The sequence below is a fragment of the Helianthus annuus genome, chromosome 4, assembly GCF_002127325.2.
Source record: "Helianthus annuus cultivar XRQ/B chromosome 4, HanXRQr2.0-SUNRISE, whole genome shotgun sequence".
Taxonomy (NCBI): Eukaryota; Viridiplantae; Streptophyta; class Magnoliopsida; order Asterales; family Asteraceae; genus Helianthus; species Helianthus annuus.
In genome coordinates, this window is record NC_035436.2 from 139,695,272 (window position 1) to 139,719,262 (window position 23,991).

The 23,991-nt window shown below is 41.9% G+C and overlaps 2 protein-coding genes and 1 long non-coding RNA gene across 3 annotated transcripts; all 3 read right to left on the reverse strand.

Annotated features, from left to right (window-relative positions):
• Nucleotides 1-7,387: 7,387 nt before the first annotated feature.
• Nucleotides 7,388-18,577, reverse strand: LOC110934682. Its single transcript, XR_002588546.2, has 2 exons — nucleotides 18,539-18,577; nucleotides 7,388-7,548 (listed from the first exon to the last, which is right to left on the reverse strand). It is a non-coding gene; the product is annotated as an uncharacterized LOC110934682 (long non-coding RNA).
• A 960-nt stretch (nucleotides 18,578-19,537) lies between these two features.
• Nucleotides 19,538-20,161, reverse strand: LOC110933443. The gene has a single exon (XM_022176665.1). The coding sequence runs from the start codon at nucleotides 20,159-20,161 to the stop codon at nucleotides 19,538-19,540; it is 624 nt and encodes a 207-aa protein (XP_022032357.1).
• Nucleotides 20,162-22,290: 2,129 nt separating this feature from the next.
• Nucleotides 22,291-23,964, reverse strand: LOC110933444. The gene is made up of 2 exons (XM_035989407.1): nucleotides 23,347-23,964; nucleotides 22,291-23,304 (listed from the first exon to the last, which is right to left on the reverse strand). The coding sequence occupies exons 1-2, from the start codon at nucleotides 23,962-23,964 to the stop codon at nucleotides 22,291-22,293; spliced, it is 1,632 nt and encodes a 543-aa protein (XP_035845300.1).
• Between the last annotated feature and the right edge of the window lie 27 nt (nucleotides 23,965-23,991).

Here is a 23,991-nt window from a genome sequence, read left to right on the forward strand (position 1 = left end):
TAGCTTGGTTAATAAAAATAAAGGATTTATTCCCACCCGTATAGTATAACACATGTGCGGGAATCGAGTTTACAGCAAATATTCCTGAGGCCACATCGGATTCTATCTTCACTTCGGCGACGGTTAAATGGAAAGATCTGGCCTTTGCCTTTTGCGCCTCTATATGCACATGCTTCTCATTCTTTTTCCCGACCAACTCCGGGCATTCGGACTTCTTTTGGCCCGGTTGGTAGCATTTATAACAAACCGAAACTTTCCTCGGGCATAGCGAAGCCATATGCCCTGTCTTCCCGCATATGGGACACGGTTTATCCTTAAAGCGACTTTTGCCTTTATGGCCCTTTACACATACCTTACAACTCGGCGATCCGCCTTTCACATCCGTCTTCTTTACCGTTTCAGTTGTTCGTGCCTTCTTTGTAGGGCTCGGGTTAACATCTACCGCCCTTCGTTCACCCCCTCAATCTGCTTTTTCAGATCAATCTCTTGTTCCCGAGCAGTATTTATGATCTCAGTGAGAGTCTTGTACTTTGAGGGAGTCATGAACTCCCGATATTCGGCACTCAACATGTTGTAATAATAATATATCTTCTGCTCTTCATTCGTCACAAGCTCGTCACAGAATCTTAACTTATCAAGAAAGATGCCCGTGATCTTGTCTATCGATTCACCCTTTTGCCTCATTTGGATGAATTCTTCTTTAATCTTGTTAATAACCGCCTTGGGACTGTGATGTTTAAGGAATGGCGCCTTAAACTCCTCCCATGTCATGGCCTTAGCCGCTTCACTTCCAATCTCTTTCTTCTTATTACCCACCAGTAATTCGCTTGACCTCTCAGTTGACCCGTACCATAAGCTACGAAGTCATTCACATCACAGTGGGTCCTTTCAAACACCTCTTCCATGTCACTTAACCATCTTTGACATATTATCTGATCGACCTCTCCGTTATAGATTGGCGGTTTGCATGCCACGAACTTGTTATATGAACAAACCTTTCTTTCTCCCGACTTTTCCTTCGCTTGGTTGGCACTATCTTCCAACCTTTTGATCCTTTCTTTAACTACCGTAAGCGCCGTGCTTTGAATCTTGTCTATAAAACCAGATAGACTATTCTCGATTGCCTTTCCTACCTCTTTGGCAAACACTTCTCTCATTTGTTCGGTGACTACAGGGACCGTGTCATCATTACTTCCATCTGCCATCTTGAATCTGAAATGTTTATGCTAATTATTAAACATTTCATTTTACAACATACGCATCATTCGCTTTGGTTTAGCCAAGTTTACCACTTGCTTAAACCATTCATGTTTAGTGCACTTTCCGGGTTTAAGTGTGTTAACACGCTTTTCCCATGCACATCAACTCGAATTCCTTTTTCTAATATTCTAATAAAATATACTAAATGACTAATTCTTACCAGATGTTTGATCAAGCTTCGAACCGAACACACTTTGTTAACAACCTTGAACTCTGATTACCAACTTATAAGACCCGTCTCATTTAAATTAAGATTTTAATATTAAACAACACATTTTAAACGAAAATGCGTCATTTCAAAAACTTAGTTAAGATAATAAACCTACATGATTATAGAATTCTAGTTAACTTCCCAACTAGTTTAAAACATTCAAAACGAAGTATTAATTGTTTACAAGATTCACATAGTCTAAACAAAATAGATCACGGCGGAAGCTTCAAAAGTTTTGTGTTCGGGCCTTGTTACTTTCTTGATCATCATCCGAATTGCTTACAACGAGTACCTAAATTCAAAACCAACATGTAAGTTAGTTTTGATGAGTTAAAAACATGTTAATACAAGTCCATTGAACAAAACAAACAAAATTCAACAAAAATTCCAGCAGATAGGGCACTCGCGGGCCGCGACAGATGTCGCGTGACGCGACCGTGAGTCTGTCTTGGTGTCGCGCAGCGCGACCCCCCAATTTCGACAGCAGGTTGCTTAGTTTGTTGCTGCATATTCCCAGCTCCATAATTTACCAAAAATTCAACTTTAAACGTTCATAACTTTCATTCTATAGATCCGTTTTACGTGATTCTTTTTCCTACACGTCCGTAATTTAAATACCAACACGTTTATCATCTTTATATACTAAAAAGTTCGGTTTATGGACTGAAAGCCTATAAGTTCCCTTTTTGTTTATTTGACCAGTTTAGTTTTGTGTTATACTTTTCACTACTTATAAATTATGATTTGTAAACGTACTTACCCATTCCCCGGGCTTGTGAACTTCGGCGTATCGTTACCATTCCATGGTTTTACGCTCTCATGATCCATAATCATCAAGTAATGTTTAGTCACTTCTATACTACCAATTTAACCTTTGTTTGACCCGTTTGGTTGTCTTATGGAATCCACCATTTCTATGACAAACCAACATACCTTAACCAATCTTTTGACCCATTTTGATTATTTAGTGAACTTCGTCACTTCTACAACTTACTACATTTTCTCACAACACTAATTCAAGTAACTATATTCAAATTCAAAGCATAATGTAACGGAACCAAGGTTACGTACCTCTAGAGCGTTCCTTCCAAGCGCGTATCCGTCTCGGCTTGTCCGCTTGAGGATTCGAACCTTTACCTATAGAGTTCAACCAACTACCGTTTAGAACTCTATTCATAACACACAACGTATAATTTGCCATATCATTCAAATATGCATTTTTATTCGAAATTTACTATTTTAGCTTTCTCTTAGGCGTTTTAACAAATACCTTATGGGCATCGTTCTACAAAATCCATTATCAAGTACATGACTTAACTATTCAGCCAAAATCAAACAATTTTTTGCTAGTTCATTACATCTAACATGCACAATAATATCATATTCACTTCATGTAAACCTTTAACACCAATTTTATGATCACATTTCTAGTGTTCTTTCATTCTACAAAAACCCATTTAACACTTAGATGGGAGACCATGAATTTCATAATTTGAGCATCAATTCAGCAAGTTATTGACTAGGGTTTACTCCTCAACATGTTTACATTACTAATTTCATCTAAACATCAATCAATCAAGTTCAGATCTTGATTTCTTATATGCATCAAAATTCCAAGATGGAACCATAAGGTGAAATTTAACATAACTTGTGATCCCTTTGCTTAGGTGATCACCAATATGAACTTGGATTTCGATTTAGAACTGATTTGGCCTTTCAATTTCTTGAATTTTAACTTGCTAGGGTTTTGATGATGACAGCTCTGGCTCCTCTGGAATTTTTTACCAGAACACACACTTTAAGTGTGTGTTTTGGTGTTTAGTATTTTATTTAATCAACTTGTTTCAAGTTTGCTACATTTGGCCCCTATACTTTATCCAAGTTACATATAGTATGTTTTAAAACAATTTCCTTATTACTTCAAGACTTATGACTAACTAGGTTATTTACCCCTAGTTGTTTTATCTTGTTTATTACCGATATTTAATTAATAATATGAAAATTTATATTTTCGGGGTGTTACAGTTGCAATGGCGGACAATAATGAGATGTGTGTGAGGGGGCGCCATTGATTAAAAGAAGGTTTTATATATATCTTCAATATAATGTTTTTTTTAGTTTTTTTTTTACAATTTTTATTATTACTTATACTTACGAAAAGTAAAAACACATAAAAAGAAAAAAGAAAAAAGAAAAAAAGCTGATATGGTGTGGTGTGGTATTTTGTAAGCACTAAGAGCGTTCATATCATATTCTTTAGCTTTACGCATCTAATTTAATAAATAAAACCATCAAATCATAAATTTTGTCTCTCATTTTTTAAAAGTTCTCCCACCTGACTAGTCAACAATTTACAAAAGAAAAAAAAATAGAAATGTCATATTGATTTGCGTGGTAGAGACCATTGCCTAATAAGTAAGAGGTTTTTGATTCAAATTCATACATGATGTGAATAAGGTGCCGTTCAAAAAAAGAGGTAATTAGGATGGAGGTAAAAAAGAAATATATATTCATTTCTCGTCCAAGTGTCTTCTACTTTTAATAAAGGTAAAGACATTATTTTAGCTTCGTCTAAGTGTCTTCTACTTTTAATAAAGGTAAAGACATTATTTTAGTTGTATAAGGAAGCAGTTTTAGATGTATAAAGAAGCAAGGTTTGTGTGGTTTAGAGGTGAAATAATTTATTGGGATACAACATTATATAAATATTGGGAACCAACTCTAATGCTTACGGTTCCCATGTTAAGCATCAGAAACAAAGCCAGTCAACACACCAAGGTCTGTCTCTCCCTCTCTTTTGAACAACAACCAGATGGAGCTTTATTTCAATCAACACCACCAAGCTCTCGAGAAGCTAAGAATCAAGCCCAATGATGTGTGCAAAATGCAACATATAAATTACATCAAATGTGGCATAAAACTAACCCTTTTTTAGTACTAATGTTGGAAAAAGTATATTTTTGTCTTCCTTTTGTGTTTTCAGGATTAAATGAGCTCAAATGAACAAAAGAAGCAAAAAGGAAGCTAAATCTAACATAAATACAAGAAAAGGAATAAACGTGGCATGCCTGACCCCTCGACAGCATCCTCCCAAGCAAGAACAAGAGAATAGAAGGCTGAACACGCCCCGTGCTCAATGAACACGGGGACGTGCCCAAGTGTCTGCAGAAAAGACAAAGTTGTAGAAGCTTCTATCACCCACAACGGGGGCATGCCTAGCGGACATGGGGACGTGGTCAACTATAAGATTCGCAGAATTTAGGCAAATCTTGATAGTACAGATACGCTTCTGCACGCGGGGTCGTGCCCAGCGGACACGAGGGCGTGGTCAACTAATGCAGACAAACTGCATTTAATGAAGAAAGAGAAGATGGATGGACAAGGGGTCATGCCCAATGGACACGGGGCCGTGCCCAATGGACACGGGGTCGTGTCCGGGCTTCTGTGCAGGCTATAAATAGGGGTGCTTGGCTAACTTGCAAATCATCCCTTGGCAAACCACCTCTCTCACACTTCACCCACCCACCACCACCATCACAACCCACATCCACCACCATCATCCATCATCCATCATAGAGTGTATGTAGTAGTCTCGGGATCCAAGATTGATAGTAAGAGTTCTTGACAATCAAAGGCCATGTTTGCCCAAGTTTCTTACATCACTTGGTGAAGACAAGCATTTAGTGTAATACTTTTTATTTTTAATCTTTTTGCACTTTTTATTTGGTTATGTATTAATGACTTTAATAACTAGTTTCTTATGTTGAAGGTGAGTCTTCCTTATCATTTGTCCGTGGTGTCTTGACATTATTTTACTGTCTATATAAAATAAAAGATTTACACCATTCATATCTCCACGGTTTATATGGAGATATGTTGGTTACCTGGTCGAGGGTTAAGGGAATGGTTTGGTAAGAGTCTTGCCTTGTTCAATGTATAGATCCTGCAAGGACCTGGGACAAGCTTAGTAGGACCACCTTCGATACCCACTGGCATTGGATGGCGGGGGTTCGAATTTCTTGATCCCCTCATATTTAAGCTACTATAAAAACATTAACCCGGCTACTTAGGATTGTATCCCTACTGACTCAAACTACTTAGCCGAGGGTAACGTCACCTTCAAAAGAGGGGCATACCACATTACGCATTAATAACTTAATTAATTATCTTTCAATAATCCAACCCTTTAGGATTGTATCCTTGTTGACTCAAACTACTGGGTTGAGGGTAACGTCACCTTCAAAAGAGGGGCCTACTACAATAACTAAGATAATCTCTTAAAAAGTGCAAAAGTGCTGAAATAATCAAAGGTTACACTAAAGGCGAGTCGGAACCAAGTGATTCATCTTGTCTATCTGTTTTTATTTTATTTTTATTTTCAGCATTTTAGTTTTTATTTTCTAGTTTAAAACCTTTTTCTAAACTTTTGACTTGATTAAACGTTCAGGATAAACCGGTATTAAAAGCTCTTGTGTCCTTGGACGACCTCGGTATCTTACCAACACTATACTGCGCTCACGATGGGTGCACTTGCCCATATGTGTGTTTGGTGTTAATAAATATCGTGTTTTATAAATTTAAAACTTAACTAAAGTGGTTAAAAAGAGCTAAAAATATACATAAAATATAATACACCACACACACATCAAGTTTTTGGCGCCGTTGCCGGGGACACAAGGATTTTAAGAAAGTTAGGAATCAACGGCATGATCGTTTTTTTATTTTTCTTTTTTTTTAGAATTTTTCTTAATTTTTTAGCTTCTGCAGAACTTAGCACGGGTCGTGCCCGCTGAACACGCCTTGTGCCCAATCTTTGGTACTGTCAATCCTGTTTTAAGTCAGACAGTAGCTGAACACGAGGTCGTGCCCAATCAACACGCCCCGTGCCCAAGTATCAGTTACTGAAAACAGAACCGTAAGATCCCGACGGTTGGTAATTTCTGACACAAACATGAGCGATACTGATTTTTTTTACTATCGGCCCTCTTATGGTACGTGGTGTCAAATATGTGGTGGCCCTCACAAAGATTTAGAATGTTACTTTTTAAATTACAAGCCCCACTATATAGACCCATTGTTTTCCTGTAGCCTTAAGAGGGGCGAAAGTAAAAATAATCCCTATCTCTCCCTCGAATGCTCTCAACCAAACCTTCTAGGAGAAATGCTTCTTGATGAATTATTTCAAATGGAAGATCTAATTCGTAATTGGGTAAAAGAACTCGAGATGGATATCATTAATTCATCTCAACACAACACCCAACAAGTGTCACACCCTAACCACGTAAAACAACAAAACGTAGCGGAAACGTCGGGGAGTGTTGTAACAGAATCATTGTTTCACAACCATGGATTAAACAATTTCGTTTTATTGAATTAAATGTATTACAATACATTGGAATTTGAAACAAAACATAAAATTATAGTCTTTCATTGTTATTAAGTCACTAAGGCCTCGTCCACTCCTATGTGAGCGTACACAAATATCATCATCAATTATCATCAACTATGGTACCTGAAACACATGTGAAAATACGTCAGCATAAAAATGCCGGCGAGTACATAGGTTTTATGTGAGTGTCAGATTCATGGCTCGTTTTTCATGTTGCAATACTTATTTAAAAACCTTGTTTTGAAAAGTATGGTATTGCGACATAATTAACCAACTCAAATCAAATTGGATATGATTTATAAAATCTCGTAGCCATGATTCTTAACTCCAAAACATTTGTTTTATGAAATCAAATTGTAAAGCATATGTAACACCCTTAATAATTTAACAGAATTTAACTAAAAATTTTATGAAACTTTATAAAATTCAGAGTTTACAAAATCATTTTCTTTAAAACCATACACACTTGTGGAGATACCAACCACATCCAAGATAGTGCATAACTAGATTAAAGTAACCCTTGCTAGTAAACTAATCACTAGTTTGAGGGATTTAAAAACACGATCAACAAAAGAAATTACATCATGTTTAAAGTTTAGACAAAATTAAGTTTAGTGCGGAAGCTTCGAAATATGTGTTCGGTTCTTGACATGTACTTGATCGCCATCCGGGAGGACCTCATTCATACCTGAAGTCAAACACTAAAAACATTAGTTTGGACTTTAATAAGTTACATATGAACAATCCCCGACATCAAAAATTAACGAACAAAACATAATTTTTCTGGGTTCCACCGTAACTTACGGTGTCACCGTAAGTTACGGTGAAGCTGGGATGTTTTTGGTTCTGCCGTAACTCAGGAGGATCTCACCGTAACAGTTTGAGCTCCACCGTAAATTACGGTGGAACCGTAATTTACGGTGGGCTCTGCACATTTACCCTTTTACTATTTTTCAACTTTACAAGTTCATAACTTTTTACTCGCTTGTCTGTTTTAGCCGATTCTTTTTACTATGAGTCCGTAATGAAATTACGGATTCAACCATGTAATTTTTATATCGCAGAAACCAAGATTCCGACAATCGGTTTACAATTTCCTTGTCTCAATTATCCAACCCATTAGTGAAGATGCATAGCACCTCATCCCCATTCTTAAAACCTTTTTGACGTAATTACCCAAATTCCCAGGCTCATCTATTTGATGTATTTGTGCCATTCCATGGCTTTGCGTTCCCGTAGGACTATTTTGTCACACCCCCAAAATCCCACCTGCGGAGTACTACCGCTTGGAGGCGTGACTGACCAGGATCCAGCCACCAATCATACTGAACAATCATATAAGCAGTTATAAAAGTTTAACCAATACGATTGGTGTTTCAAAACAAACAAGTTAAGTTGCAAGCGGAAGCATAAGTTTAAAGTTATAACATAAGTTCAAAAGTTTCAAGTTTAACATAGCACGTAACAATCCGTGTCCCACAACGATCCTCCTCCATGCAAGCTCCAGCTGAGTACCTATGGTCCTGCAAAGCATGTAGTAACGAGTCAACAACTAGTTGAGTGAGTTCACGGTTGGGTGTTCGTTTTAGTTATTCCGAAAACAGTTTCCTTTAACTGGCATCCTGCCGTGGGGGTTACCCCATAGTTTAAAACGTGACATGTTCATTCCCAGTTACTCTGGCACTCCGGCCGTGGGGGCTACCCCATGTAGTTATCAGGCATTTCGGCCGTGGGGGCTACCCCATGCGTACACTAGACTCGTTACCATATCGACTGCTGACTGTAGTCATGTTTATGTGCCCTGAAAAACATCAATGTCTATCATCATTGACGTGCCCCAGATCCATTAGTTCACGCCCGTCCTCTGTGGCACGGTGTGAGGCTTGTCAGACCTAAATAGCGCTATCTAACTAATGACCCGCTCGCCATTGGCCCGGCGATTAGTCGATACAAAAAGGAGGGACTTCGTGATAGAGTTTTAGTCTAGTACGTTTATCCGTCCATCCGGACGAGGAATCACATTCCTGAACCACTGACGTCCTACCCAAGGAGGACGAGGAATCCACGTTCCTTAACCCCGTTCCCAACCCAGGGAATCCCATGCTTTGTAGAGGGTGTGAACTCACCTTGGTTTGCTCGGCAGTTAATCACAGAAAGATCAATCAAGTCGCAAGTAGTCAATTACGTCCTAACACGGATATCACTTATAATCAGATTCAAGCCAGCAATGCACGTATGTTCAACACGTATGGCAAACACGTTTAACAGTAACAGTATTTCAATCAACAGTAGCACATACGGTTCACAAGTTCAGCCCAACTACTTAAGCCCAAACACGTAATAGCAGTTAACACAGAAGCCCACAAGGCCGGCCCATTAACTAAGGCCCATAAGTGTGGTCTCGAGTCGCAACCGGACTCGCAAGCATGGTCTCGAGTCATGCTGTTTGTGCTGATCTCAGGTGGTTGCGAGTCGCAACCGGTGTCGCAACCATGGTTTCGGCTTGTCATGCTGAGGTCTCGAGTCGCAACGGGACTCGTAACCTGTGGTCTCGGCTTGTCCTGTTATGGTTGCGAGTCGCAACCGCGTGGTCTCGAGTCATCACGCTGTGGTTGCGAGTCGCAACTGGGTGATTGCGAGTCGTAAGCTGTCGTTTTCATGTTCACGTGTTGATGCAGATGCATCAGTCCCATTAGTACAATGTAATCAGGCCTAAATCAGGAAACAACCAATAGAATTTCACTAACAGTTTTCCTAATCAGGCTATTAGTCAAAGTGGATCAAAATCACAAGGGTTTTTCAATCTTCAACTATCATTCAAAGTGTTCTTCAAATATTCAAACATATATTCAAGTTCTTCATAACATAAACAACACTTATTCAAGCAAAACTATGAACAACTATCAAGATACAATTTACTAGCATGCATCCTACATGACAAACATACTCATTAGCCGATTTGTTTAGTATAAACACCCAAACTTTTCGGATCCAAATCCAAGTGCAACCATTATCATCATTCACCTTTTTAACATACAATGAACCCATTTTTAACATCAAGCATTTATGCATAGTTCAACACATAACAAGAACATTCATGAACCGATTTTTCAAAACATCATGCATAACTAAGTTAACTACCATATTATCACATAATCTCATCATACAAACATAACATGAACATACTATCACTAAGCATTCAACCATAATCATCAAGAAACACTAACCGGTTGATGGGTTTCGAGGGTGTGTGTGAAGCTTCCAACCGTGTGTGTGTGTGAGCCGATCCAAGTCCAAATCCGAGAATGAGAAGTGTGTTTGTGTTCTAGAGTTCTAGTGAGAGAGAAGATAGGAGAGTGTGTGTGTTGTGATGTTCAACAAAATGGCAAAAACTAACTAAGGTGTGGTATATATAGGCTAGTTCAAGTGATGCACCCTTCATGGGTTTCGAGTGGGGGTTACGGCCCAAATGGCCCAACCGGCCAAGGGTTCTCGGCCCAAAGGCCCATTCGGTCACTATTCACTCGAGACCTCATGGTCTCGAGTCGGGTTCTTTGTTCTCGGGTTGGGTTCTCGGTTCACATAAAACACGTACACATATATATATATACAAATGCACACACAGCAAAGCACATAAAAGTTCACGTTTATCATTAAGTTTAACCGGACAGCTAGTCACATAACGTACAAGCAAGTTACAACGAAAGGTTCTAAATTTCGAGTTGTCACCTCATCCCCAAGTTGAAAGAAATTTCGTCCCGAAATTTGATGGCACTCACTGAGGAAGCTAGTTAAGTTGCATGGTTTTCCTGGTTTTCCTGGGGTGTCACATCCACCCCCCGTTGATCTGGAATTTCGTCCCGAAATTCCGTAGCTTCAGCCTCAGTAGCGTTTGTACTGTTCTCAAACAGTTGGGGATACTTTTGTTTCATCCGATCTTCGCGCTCCCAGGTAAACTCTGGGCCGCGACGTGAGTTCCAGCGAACTCGAACGAGAGGTATTCTAGTGCTCTTGAGGACCTTAACATCCCGGTCCGTGATCTCGACAGGTTCTTCGACGAATTTCAACTGTTCGTCGATCGTGAGTTCCTTCAGAGGAACTACGTGCGTCTCATCTGACAGACACTTCTTCAGATTCGACACATGGAAAACGTTGTGAACTGCACCGAGTTCTGTTGGTAATCTCAGTCTGTAGGCCACCTTGCCTATTTTCTCGATGATTTCAAAAGGTCCAACGTATCGTGGGTTGAGTTTGCCTCGTTTACCAAAACGAACCACACCCTTCCAGGGTGAAACTTTGAGTAATACCCGCTCCCCAACCTGGAGCTCAAGTGGTTTCCTGCCCTTATCGGCGTAAGCCTTCTGACGGTCACGAGCGGCCGCCATGCGTTGTCGTATTTGAGCAATCCGCTCAGTAGTGTCTACCACATGTTCTGGACCAGTGATTTGACTATCCCCCACCTCTGCCCAACAGAGGGGTGACCGGCATTTACGTCCGTACAATGCCTCAAACGGAGCAGCTTTAATGCTGGTGTGGTAGCTGTTATTGTACGAGAATTCCACGAGTGGCAGATGCCTTTCCCAGCTGTTGCCAAAGTCGATTACACATGCACGAAGCATGTCTTCTAAGGTTTGAATAGTGCGCTCGGACTGCCCGTCCGTCTGCGGGTGATACGCTATGCTCATATCTAAACGTGAGCCAAAAGACTTGTGCATTGCCTGCCACAGTTCCGAAGTAAAACGTGCATCTCGATCAGAGATGATAGAGGTGGGCACCCCGTGCCTCGAAACAACTTCCTTGAGGTATATTTCCGCTAGAGTGGAGAACTTATCCGTTTCCTTGATTGCCAAAAAGTGTGCGGATTTTGTGAGTCGATCCACGATCACCCAGATAGTATCGTTTCCGCGCTGTGATCTAGGTAGGCCGGTAACGAAATCCATGGAAATTTGCTCCCATTTCCATTGTGGTATCTCTGGTTGCTGAAGTAGGCCTGAAGGTTTCTGATATTCCGTCTTGACTCGCGCACAAGTCAAACACTTGCTGACGTAAGTTGCTATGTGGGCCTTCATGCTAGGCCACCAATACGTAGTTTTAATATCGTGGTACATTTTGTCCGAACCAGGGTGTACCGAGTAGCGGGATTTGTGCGCTTCATCCATCACAAGTTCTCGTAAGTCGCCATAGTGCGGGACCCAAATGCGTCCTGTTACATAATAAGCACCGTCTTCCTTCTGTTCTAAGCGTTGCCTTGACCCGCGTAGGGCTTCAGCTCTAACGTTTTCTGGTTTCAGTGCTTCTATCTGAGCAGCTCGTATTTGCGAAGGTAGACTAGAATGGATCGTGAGTTGTAAAGCTCTTACGCGCTTAGGCGTAGTGTCCTTTCGACTGAGGGCGTCTGCCACAACGTTGGCCTTGCCCGGGTGATACCTGATAGAGCACTCGTAATCATTCAGCAGCTCGACCCATCGTCGCTGCCGCATATTCAGTTCCTTCTGCTTGAATATGTGTTCTAGACTTCTGTGGTCGGTGTAGATGGCGCACTTGGTTCCGTATAGGTAATGCCGCCATAGTTTAAGTGCGAAAACAACAGCTCCCAGCTCTAAATCATGTGTCGTGTAGTTCTTCTCGTGAACTTTAAGTTGTCGTGAGGCGTAAGCTATGACTTTATCTCGTTGCATCAATACACAACCAAGACCTTGAATTGATGCATCACAGTAAACCACAAAATCTTCTGTGCCCTCTGGCAGTGAAAGGATAGGTGCACTACAGAGTCTATCCTTTAGATGCTGAAAAGCTAACTCTTGTGCATTTCCCCAACGATAAACAACGCCTTTCTGCGTTAACAAGGTGAGAGGCTGCGCGATCTTAGAAAAATCCTTAATGAATCTCCTGTAGTAACCTGCCAATCCCAAGAATTGGCGAATTTCCTTTGGTGTACGAGGTGCAGGCCAGTTCTTAATAGATTCCACTTTGGATGGATCAACGTGAATCCCATCCTTGTTCACCACATGCCCTAGGAAATGGACTTCACGAAGCCAGAAGTCGCATTTCGAGAATTTTGCGTAAAGCTGTTCCTTCCGGAGGAGTTCCAAAATAAGTCGTAGATGTTGTTCGTGCTCTTCTTTGCTCTTAGAATAGATCAGGATGTCGTCGATAAAGACTATAACAAACTTGTCCAGATACGGTTTGCACACTCGATTCATCAAATCCATAAAAACTGCCGGTGCGTTCGTCAGCCCAAACGGCATGACCAGAAACTCATAGTGCCCATATCGAGTCCTAAAGGCCGTCTTAGAGACATCCTCTTCCCGAACTCTCAGCTGGTGATATCCCGATCTCAGATCGATCTTTGAATAGTAGCTCGACCCCTGCAACTGGTCGAACAAGTCGTCAATACGCGGTAGAGGATAACGATTCTTCACAGTCACCTTGTTGAGTTCGCGATAGTCGATACACATTCTGAAGGTATCGTCCTTTTTCTTCACAAATAACACTGGAGCTCCCCAAGGCGATGAGCTAGGACGAATAAAACCCTTATCCAAGAGTTCTTGTAGTTGCGTGGAGAGTTCTTCCAACTCTGATGGCGCTAAACGATAAGGTGCACGGGCTACAGGCGCAGCTCCAGGAGCTAGATCAATCTGAAACTCGACTTGGCGATGAGGCGGAAGACCAGGTAATTCCTCAGGGAATACCTCAGGATAGTCGCGTACAACGGGAAAATCTTCTAGCTTCTTCTCCTTTTCTGTGGTATCAGTAACTAGAGCCAAAATCGCAGTGTGGCCCTTTCGTAAGCATTTCTGGGCTTTAAGAAGAGAGATGATGTTCTCAACAGCACTTCTCTTGTCGCCACGAATCATGAGAGGTTCTCTACCTAAACCAGGAATACGAACGATTTTCTCGTTGCAAAGAATCTCTGCTCGGTGTTGGGATAACCAATCCATCCCAATGACAACGTCGAAACTACCCAAGACAATAGGAATAAGATCAATAGAGAAGGTCTGGTTAGCGAGAATAAGCTGGCAACCCTTGACTACGTGTGAGGCTTCCAAACTCTTACCATTAGCTAGCTCTACGGTGTGCTTGTCGCTCAGGGGTGTAGGAATACGCTTAAGCATCTTACTAACTTCTAGTGACACATAGCTAGTATCGGCACCCGAATCAAATAAGACTGTAACATAAAAGTCGTCGAGAAGGAACTTACCCGTCACCACGTTGGGATCATTCCTTGCTTCACCTTGACCAATCACGAACACACGCCCCCTAGCACCATTGTTGTTGTTGTTCCCATTGTTACCATTCCCCTGATTGTTGTTGTTGTTCTGGTTCAGTTGGGGACAATCCTTCTTGAAGTGGCCTTCAGCTCCACACTGAAAGCATCCTTTGTTGTTACCCTGCTGCTGTCGCTGGTTCTGCTGAGGTTGCTGACGATTCTGATTGACGGGGTATGCGCTTCTGCAATCCTTTGCAACATGACCAGGCTTGTTGCACCGATGACAGTTGCCCCTGGTGCATGGCCCACTGTGGTGTAGGTTGCAACGATTGCACTTGGGGTGATTCCCCTTGTACCCACCATGACTTTGACCACCAGACGATTGCTGACTGGGGCTCTTGTGATCGTACGTCTTTCTCTGCTGAGACTGAGATTGCACAGAAGTTGAACCCCTGCTTGAAGTTCCATCCCATTTCCGTTTATCCCCACTAGAAGCACCAGAAGTAGTTGCAGCACCTATACGCTTCGGTAACTTGTTCTGCTCCACCGCTTGGTCAGTGAGACGGTGAGCCAACTGTACAACCTGCTGGATAGTAGTCAAGTTCGCTGAAGTCACATGACTTTGGATATCTGGCACCAAGCCCTTGAGATAGAGTTCAATTCGCTTATACGGAGGGTCCACCATAGTAGGACACAACAAGGCAAGCTCATGCGATCTCTTAGTGTATGCCTCAATCTCCGACCCCGACATCTTAAGATTGTAGAACTCATCTTCCAGTTTGTGAATGTCGTCACGACTGCAGTATTCCTCCCTGATCATTTCCTTGAAAGTTTCCCATGGGGTGGCGTTGGCAGCAACCAACCCTAACATTTGCACTTGAGCATTCCACCACGTGAGGGCCAAACCCTCGAGAGTACCTGTAGCATACTTCACCCTGCGCGCCTCAGGGCATTCACACATTTCGAACACAGACTCCAGTTTCTCAAACCAGTGTAGGAGACCTACTGCTCCTTCAGTTCCGCTAAAAGTTGTGGGTCGACAGTCCATAAAGGTCTTAAAAGTGCACACCGGTGCCTGAGCATATTGACCTAAGGTAGGTGAAAGAAAGACAGAGTTTAACACAAAGGTTGGTTCACGAGAGTTGGATCCAAATGATCCTAGAACAATTTCGGACTGCAGGATATACCTCCTGCATGTGCAGCTGCGAGCGCTGCGGCAACTCGTTCGTTGATCAAAGCCGTCAACTGGGCTTGTGTCATGTTAACGCGTCCAGACATGGTTCTTCATAATAAGAGTAATACGTGTGAGAGAGGTTCGCGAAAGTACGATAGTAGGACAGAGTAAGCACACACGTGTTCAAACAACAGTAGTTATACTAATCAAGCATACCTTGAGCAATGTACTACGCAACTAACAAGTAGGCAATATACATACATCATATTACCTAGAACGTCGAGCCTTGCATGAGGAGCGAAGTGTCGTTGTGGACCGTTGAGCACTGTTCCGGTTATAGTCTGGTTTTAACAAAAACGTTTCTCCTTTATTAAAACCAAGTTCACTATAACCAATGGCTCTGATACCAATCTGTCACACCCCCAAAATCCCACCTGCGGAGTACTACCGCTTGGAGGCGTGACTGACCAGGATCCAGCCACCAATCATACTGAACAATCATATAAGCAGTTATAAAAGTTTAACCAATACGATTGGTGTTTCAAAACAAACAAGTTAAGTTGCAAGCGGAAGCATAAGTTTAAAGTTATAACATAAGTTCAAAAGTTTCAAGTTTAACATAGCACGTAACAATCCGTGTCCCACAACGATCCTCCTCCATGCAAGCTCCAGCTGAGTACCTATGGTCCTGCAAAGCATGTAGTAACGAGTCAACAACTAGTTGAGTGAGTTCACGGTTGGGTGTTCGTTTTAGTTATTCCGAAAACAGTTTCCTTTAACTGGCATCCTGCCGTGGGGGTTACCCCATAGTTTAAAACGTGACATGTTCATTCCCAGTTACTCTGGCACTCCGGCCGTGGGGGCTACCCCATGTAGTTATCAGGCATTTCGGCCGTGGGGGCTACCCCATGCGTACACTAGACTCGTTACCATATCGACTGCTGACTGTAGTCATGTTTATGTGCCCTGAAAAACATCAATGTCTATCATCATTGACGTGCCCCAGATCCATTAGTTCACGCCCGTCCTCTGCGGCACGGTGTGAGGCTTGTCAGACCTAAATAGCGCTATCTAACTAATGACCCGCTCGCCATTGGCCCGGCGATTAGTCGATACAAAAAGGAGGGACTTCGTGATAGAGTTTTAGTCTAGTACGTTTATCCGTCCATCCGGACGAGGAATCACATTCCTGAACCACTGACGTCCTACCCAAGGAGGACGAGGAATCCACGTTCCTTAACCCCGTTCCCAACCCAGGGAATCCCATGCTTTGTAGAGGGTGTGAACTCACCTTGGTTTGCTCGGCAGTTAATCACAGAAAGATCAATCAAGTTGCAAGTAGTCAATTACGTCCTAACACGGATATCACTTATAATCAGATTCAAGCCAGCAATGCACGTATGTTCAACACGTATGGCAAACACGTTTAACAGTAACAGTATTTCAATCAACAGTAGCACATACGGTTCACAAGTTCAGCCCAACTACTTAAGCCCAAACACGTAATAGCAGTTAACACAGAAGCCCACAAGGCCGGCCCATTAACTAAGGCCCATAAGTGTGGTCTCGAGTCGCAACCGGACTCGCAAGCATGGTCTCGAGTCATGCTGTTTGTGCTGATCTCAGGTGGTTGCGAGTCGCAACCGGTGTCGCAACCATGGTTTCGGCTTGTCATGCTGAGGTCTCGAGTCGCAACGGGACTCGTAACCTGTGGTCTCGGCTTGTCCTGTTATGGTTGCGAGTCGCAACCGCGTGGTCTCGAGTCATCACGCTGTGGTTGCGAGTCGCAACTGGGTGATTGCGAGTCATAAGCTGTCGTTTTCATGTTCACGTGTTGATGCAGATGCATCAGTCCCATTAGTACAATGTAATCAGGCCCAAATCAGGAAACAACCAATAGAATTTCACTAACAGTTTTCCTAATCAGGCTATTAGTCAAAGTGGATCAAAATCACAAGGGTTTTTCAATCTTCAACTATCATTCAAAGTGTTCTTCAAATATTCAAACATATATTCAAGTTCTTCATAACATAAACAACACTTATTCAAGCAAAACTATGAACAACTATCAAGATACAATTTACTAGCATGCATCCTACATGACAAACATACTCATTAGCCGATTTGTTTAGTATAAACACCCAAACTTTTCGGATCCAAATCCAAGTGCAACCATTATCATCATTCACCTTTTTAACATACAATGAACCCATTTTTAACATCAAGCATTTATGCATAGTTCAACACATAACAAGAACATTCATGAACCGATTTTTCAAAACATCATGCATAACTAAGTTAACTACCATATTATCACATAATCTCATCATACAAACATAACATGAACATACTATCACTAAGCATTCAACCATAATCATCAAGAAACACTAACCGGTTGATGGGTTTCGAGGGTGTGTGTGAAGCTTCCAACCGTGTGTGTGTGTGAGCCGATCCAAGTCCAAATCCGAGAATGAGAAGTGTGTTTGTGTTCTAGAGTTCTAGTGAGAGAGAAGATAGGAGAGTGTGTGTGTTGTGATGTTCAACAAAATGGCAAAAACTAACTAAGGTGTGGTATATATAGGCTAGTTCAAGTGATGCACCCTTCATGGGTTTCGAGTGGGGGTTACGGCCCAAATGGCCCAACCGGCCAAGGGTTCTCGGCCCAAAGGCCCATTCGGTCACTATTCACTCGAGACCTCATGGTCTCGAGTCGGGTTCTTTGTTCTCGGGTTGGGTTCTCGGTTCACATAAAACACGTACACATATATATATATACAAATGCACACACAGCAAAGCACATAAAAGTTCACGTTTATCATTAAGTTTAACCGGACAGCTAGTCACATAACGTACAAGCAAGTTACAACGAAAGGTTCTAAATTTCGAGTTGTCACATATTTACTTGTTTCTTCGGAATTCAAGCATTCTGTTTCAAACGACACTTCCATAGAGCTTCTATTGTTTGACCCGATATCCCGGGTTCTTAGTCTTAAAATTTATATAACCAATTTAATAACGTGGTACAATCCACCACTTAACGAAATATGAGACTTTCAAGTCCCTATTCTCATGATTCTTTTATAAAAGCATCTTTTGACCCGTTTGGCTAATTAGTGAAAACAATCACTTTGTTGACATGCCAAACTAAATTCTAAGTCCTTATTTTGACCCGTTTGATGGTCGAGTGTACTTCGTCACTTAAACGACGCATCAAACGCATCCTTTACACTACAACATCAATTACATATCAAACCAAAGCATTTAAGCATAAGTTAACGGGACTAAGTCACGTACCTTCAAAGCACACCTTTTCCGCGGGTATCACCTCCGGCGTGTCCACTTGACGTTCCGGATTCCTTGCCTAAAGAGTCCAATTCATAACAAGATTAGAACTCTTTTTCATAAGCTTTAACGCATTCATTCATTAGATATGTAAATCTGCGTTTTTAGCAATCTTTAACATTTTAATCCTCATTTAGGCGTTTTATCAAACACCTTGCGGGTCAGATTTTTACATGATCTAAACCAAGTTCATAACTTGAATTTATCACTCAAATCAACTTCAATTAGACAATATACACATATTTTAACATCAACAATTTCAGAGATTATCTCACAATTTCAGTTTTCACTAGAACAAGAGTCTTAATCCTAGTGTTTATCAAGTTCTACTAACTTACTAATCACCCACTATAGTGATTTTGATTCCTACAACTAACATGCAAGATTTTAACAAGAAATCATCTAGGGTTTGTCCCTAGACTTCACATTACTTCCAATTTCATGTTTTACAACACATAATCAAGCTCAACCTTCGATTTCAATCTCATGCAAGAATTTGAGTTGTATCAAAATAACCTAATTTGACATACCTTATGACCCCCTTGACGAGGTGATCACGATTCTATGTTTAGATTCCGATTTCAACTGAATTTTGGCCTTCAATTTGAGAGTTTAGTAGATTTTTAGGTTTTGGAAGTGTGGGTGTCGCCCCCTTCCTTCTGTTGATCGACCAGGCCTCATTTTGAGGTGTTTGGTTTGTTTTATTTTACTAATATTAGTATTTTAAGTTTCTATTTTAACAACTTTAGTCCCTCCACTCTTATTTAGTTTATATTCTTGGCCTTTTAACTCATTCAAGTGTTACTACAAGACTCTTAACTAACTAGGTTATTTATCCTAGTTAGTTTATTCTTGTTTATTATACACTTTATAATTCTAGTATAAAGTTTTGAAATTTCGGAATGTTACAAGTCCACCCCCCTTAAAGAGGGTTTCGTCCCCGAAACCGAACTACGTACCGAATAACGTTGGGTAGAGCCGTTGCATTTCTTCTTCGGACTCCCACGTAGTATCCGCACCCTTACGGTGTTCCCATTTAACCTTCACTTGGTTGATCTTTTTGTTTCTCAAACTCTTCACTTTACGATCTAGAATTTCAATTGGCCTTACCGCGTAGTTAAGGCTGTTATCCACCTCGATATCGTTGTAGTGGACACGAGCAGTTTCGTCCGCTAAACATTTACGAAGATGTGACACGTGGAATGTGCTGTGTACTCCACTCAACTCCTCAGGTAGCTCGAGACGGTATGCTACCTTTCCAACCCGTTCCACGATTTCGAATGGCCCGATAAATCTTGGGCTCAATTTTCCTCTTTTTCTAAATCGAATTATCCCCTTCCACGGCGATACTTTCAACATTACCTTATCGCCCACTTGAAATTCTATTGGCCTCATTCGTTTATCCGCATAGGATTTTTGTCGATCCTGAGCTGCTTTTAAGTGAGTGCGGATCAAGTCGATCTTACAATTTGTAGCTCGGATTATATCAGTCTGAGCTAAACCCCGCGGACCAACTTCTCCCCAACAAACTGGGGTTCGGCACTTTCTACCATATAACATCTCGTATGGAGCCATTTTAATACTCGCGTGATAGCTGTTGTTATATGAAAATTCGACTAAGGGTAAATGGACATCCCAACTGCCCCCAAAGTCGATAATGCAAGCACGCAACATATCTTCCAACATTTGTATTGTTCTCTCACTTTGCCCATCCGTTTGTGGATGGTAAGCAGTGCTAATGAACAGCTTGGTTCCCATTTGCTCTTGGAAACCACGCCAAAAGTCCGAAGTAAACCGGGTATCTCTGTCGGACACTATGGATATCGGTACTCCGTGACGCGCCACAATCTCATTGGTATACACTTCTGACATCTTCTCTGATGTATAAGTCTCACGAATCGGAATAAAATGTGCACTTTTTGTCAATCGATCTACAACTACCCATATGGCGTCAAAACCACGGCTAGTTTTGGGCAGTTTGGTCAGCAGGTCCATCGTAATTTGTTCCCACTTCCAAATTGGAATGTCTAATGGCTGCAGCTTACCGTATGGTTTTTGATGCTCTGCTTTGACTTGTAAACAAGTCAGGCACTTCTCCACATACTTCACGATATCTCTTTTCATTCCGGGCCACCAATAATTTTGTTTTAAATCATTATACATCTTGGTCGCCCCCGGATGTATTGAATAACGAGATTTATGGGCCTCGTCTAGTAAAAGTGATTTGGCTTCACATGTGTTTGGAACCCAAATCCTCCCAAATCGAGTTTTTAGTCCTTGGTTGCCGTCCTCCAAGTCTTTTAACTGCCCTACTATTCTTTCCTTTTTCACATTCTCTTCTTTTATTGCTTCACTTTGGGATTTCCGAATTTGGTCGAGCAATCCCGATGTCACAATTAGTTGCATCGATCGGACTCGAATAGGCGCATAATCTGTCTTTCGGCTTAACGCGCCCGCTACCACATTAGCCTTCCCGGGATGATAATGTATATCACAATCAAAGTCCTTGACAGTCTCCAACCACCGCCTTTGTCTCATATTTAATTCCTTCTGATCAAAGAAATACTTTAAGCTTTTGTGGTCGGTAAAAATAGTGAACTTTACCCCGTACAGATAATGCCTCCATATTTTCAGGGCGAACACCACTGCCGCTAATTCGAGGTCATGAGTAGGATATCTCTTTTCATGAGTTTTCAGCTGCCGTGAGGCATAGGCTATAACCTTGCCTCATTGCATCAGAACGCAGCCAAGCCCTGAATGCGAGGCATCCGAGTAAACTGCCATATCATCCGTTCCATCCGGTAATGACAATACCGGTGCTTGTGTCAATTTTTCCTTAAGCGTTTGAAATGCCTTTTCTTGGTCCTCACCCCAAATAAACTTTTCCTCCTTGCGGGTTAGTTTGGTCAGTGGCATGGCAATTTTGGAGAAATCTTGTATGAACCTCCGGTAATAACCCGCAAGCCCCAAAAAGCTTCTGATTTCCGAGGGATTCTTTGGTGGATTCCATTTTGCCACAGCTTCTATTTTTGACGGGTCTACTAGCACCCCGTTTGCATTAATGACGTGCCCGAGAAATTGCACATCTCGCAACCAGAAGGCACATTTTGAAAATTTTGCACACAACTTTTCTTTTCTGAGCGTCTCCAAGACTTCGTACAAATGTCTTGCATGTTCCGTTTCGTCCTTTGAGTATATTAAAATGTCGTCAATAAACACTATTACCGACTTATCTAACATAGACTTGCAGACCCGGTTCATGAGGTCCATGAAGGCCGCGGGCGCATTTGTTAACCCAAAGGACATCACCAGGAATTCGTAATGTCCGTACCGCGTACGGAAAGCCGTCTTCGGTATATCTTCCTCCTTGACTCTCAACTGGTGGTACCCCGATCTAAGGTCAATCTTTGAAAACCATTTAGCACCTTGCAATTGATCGAATAAGTCGTCAATTCTTGGAAGTGGATATCGATTTTTCACCGTGAGTTTGTTTAACTCGCGGTAATCGATGCACATACGCATACTCCCATCCTTTTTCTTAACGAACAACACCGGTGCGCCCCACGGTGACACACTTGGGCGAATAAAGCCCTTGTCGAGGAGATCTTGAATTTGAGACATTAACTCTTGCAATTCTGAGGGTGCAAGCCGATACGGCGCCTTGGCCACGGGTTTCGCGCCCGGAATCAATTCGATCCCGAACTCTATTTCCCGTTCCGGCGGTATTCCCGGTAGGTCTTCCGGGACACATCGGCGTATTCGCGTATTACCGGCACATCTTCAATCTTTAGCGACCCTTTGTTTGGTTCATTCGCATATATCATGAATGCCCTACATCCGTGCTTCATGAGCTTGTAAGCTTTTATCATCGAGCACATAACAGGTTTTCCTTCCTTCTCACCACGTATGATAATCGATTTCCCACTTGGAGATTTTAGTTTTATCTCCTTGCGGAAACACATGACTTTCGCATTATGTCGGGATAGCCAATCCATTCCGACCACTACTTGGAATTCTCCGATGGACATAGGAATTAAATCTATCGGGTATTCCTCATCACCTATGCTTATCTTACAATCTCGACATATATCACATACAAGGAAGCTTTTGTTGTCACCTATTTCTACCTCTAATGGCATAGGTAATTTTGTTAGTACAAAGGAAGGATGTCGAATAAGTCCATGTGAAATAAAGGACTTATTCGCACCCGTGTCAAATAGCACATGAGCAGGAATTGAATTTATGGCAAATATACCTGAGACCACATCGGGCTCCGTTTTCGCCTCCACTGCCGTTAGCTGGAAAGATCTAGCTTTTGCTTTTGGTGCTTCAGTGTGCGCACCCTTGTCTTCCCTCTTTCCGGACAATTCCGGACACTCGGATTTCTTGTGACCCGGCTGATAACATTTGTAGCATACCGAAACTTTCCCCGGGCACAATACAGCCGTGTGCCCTGTCTTCCCGCATATAGGACACGGCTTGTCCTTAAACCGGCACTCACCCTTGTGCCCTTTCCCACATACTTTACAGCTTGGCGAGCTACTTTTTCCTTCTTGCTTCTTTGATGAGTCGTTTACGCGTGCCTTTTTCGTGGGACTTGGATTAACCACTTGCGTCCTTCTTTCACCCCTCTCAATTTGTTTCTTCAACTCTATCTCTCTTTCCCGAGCGGCGTTAATGATTTCGGTGAGGGTTTCGTATTTTGAGGGAGTCATGAACTCCCGATACTCCGCGCTTAGCATATTATAATAATAATACACCTTCTGTTCTTCGGTCATCACCAATTCATCACAAAACCTTAATTTGTCAAGAAAGGTTCCCGTGATTTTATCAATGGATTCGCCCTTCTGCCTAAGCTGGATAAATTCTTCTTTGATTCGATTAATAACCGCCTTGGGACTGTGATGTTTAAGGAAGGGTACCTTAAACTCATCCCATGTCATCGCCTTCGCTTCTTCGCTACCGATTTCCTTTTTCTTATTATCCCACCAGTCTTTTGCTTGACCTCTCAGTTGACCCGTGCCATACGCCACGAAGTCATTCGCGTCACAGTGGGTTCTCTCAAATACCCCTTCTATATCACTTAACCACCTTTGGCACACTATCGGATCCACTTCTCCGTTGTAGAGTGGTGGTTTGCATGCCATAAATTCTTTGTACGAGCAACCCTTACGCTCTACCAATTTCTCCTTGGCTAAATTTGCATTATCCTCCAGTTTCTTTATCCTTTCATCCACCACTGATAACACCGTGGTTTGGATTTTATCGATGAAACCCGACAAACTATTCTCGATTGCTTTTCCTACCTCTTCAGCAATCACTTCTCTCATTTGTTCGGTGACTCTTGGCACCGCTTCGTCATTTCCCTTATCCGTCATCTTTGAAACTGAAATGTTTACATTTAA

Coding starts and splice junctions, on each gene's coding strand:
- LOC110933443 (XM_022176665.1), bottom strand. CDS start 20,161: ATGGCTCCATACGAGATGTTATATGGTAGAAAGTGCCGAACCCCAGTT.
- LOC110933444 (XM_035989407.1), bottom strand. CDS start 23,964: ATGACGGATAAGGGAAATGACGAAGCGGTGCCAAGAGTCACCGAACAA. Junction 23,305..23,346: donor TGATGACCGAAGAACAGAAG/GTGTATTATTAT, acceptor GAGTATCGGGAG/TTCATGACTCCCTCAAAATA.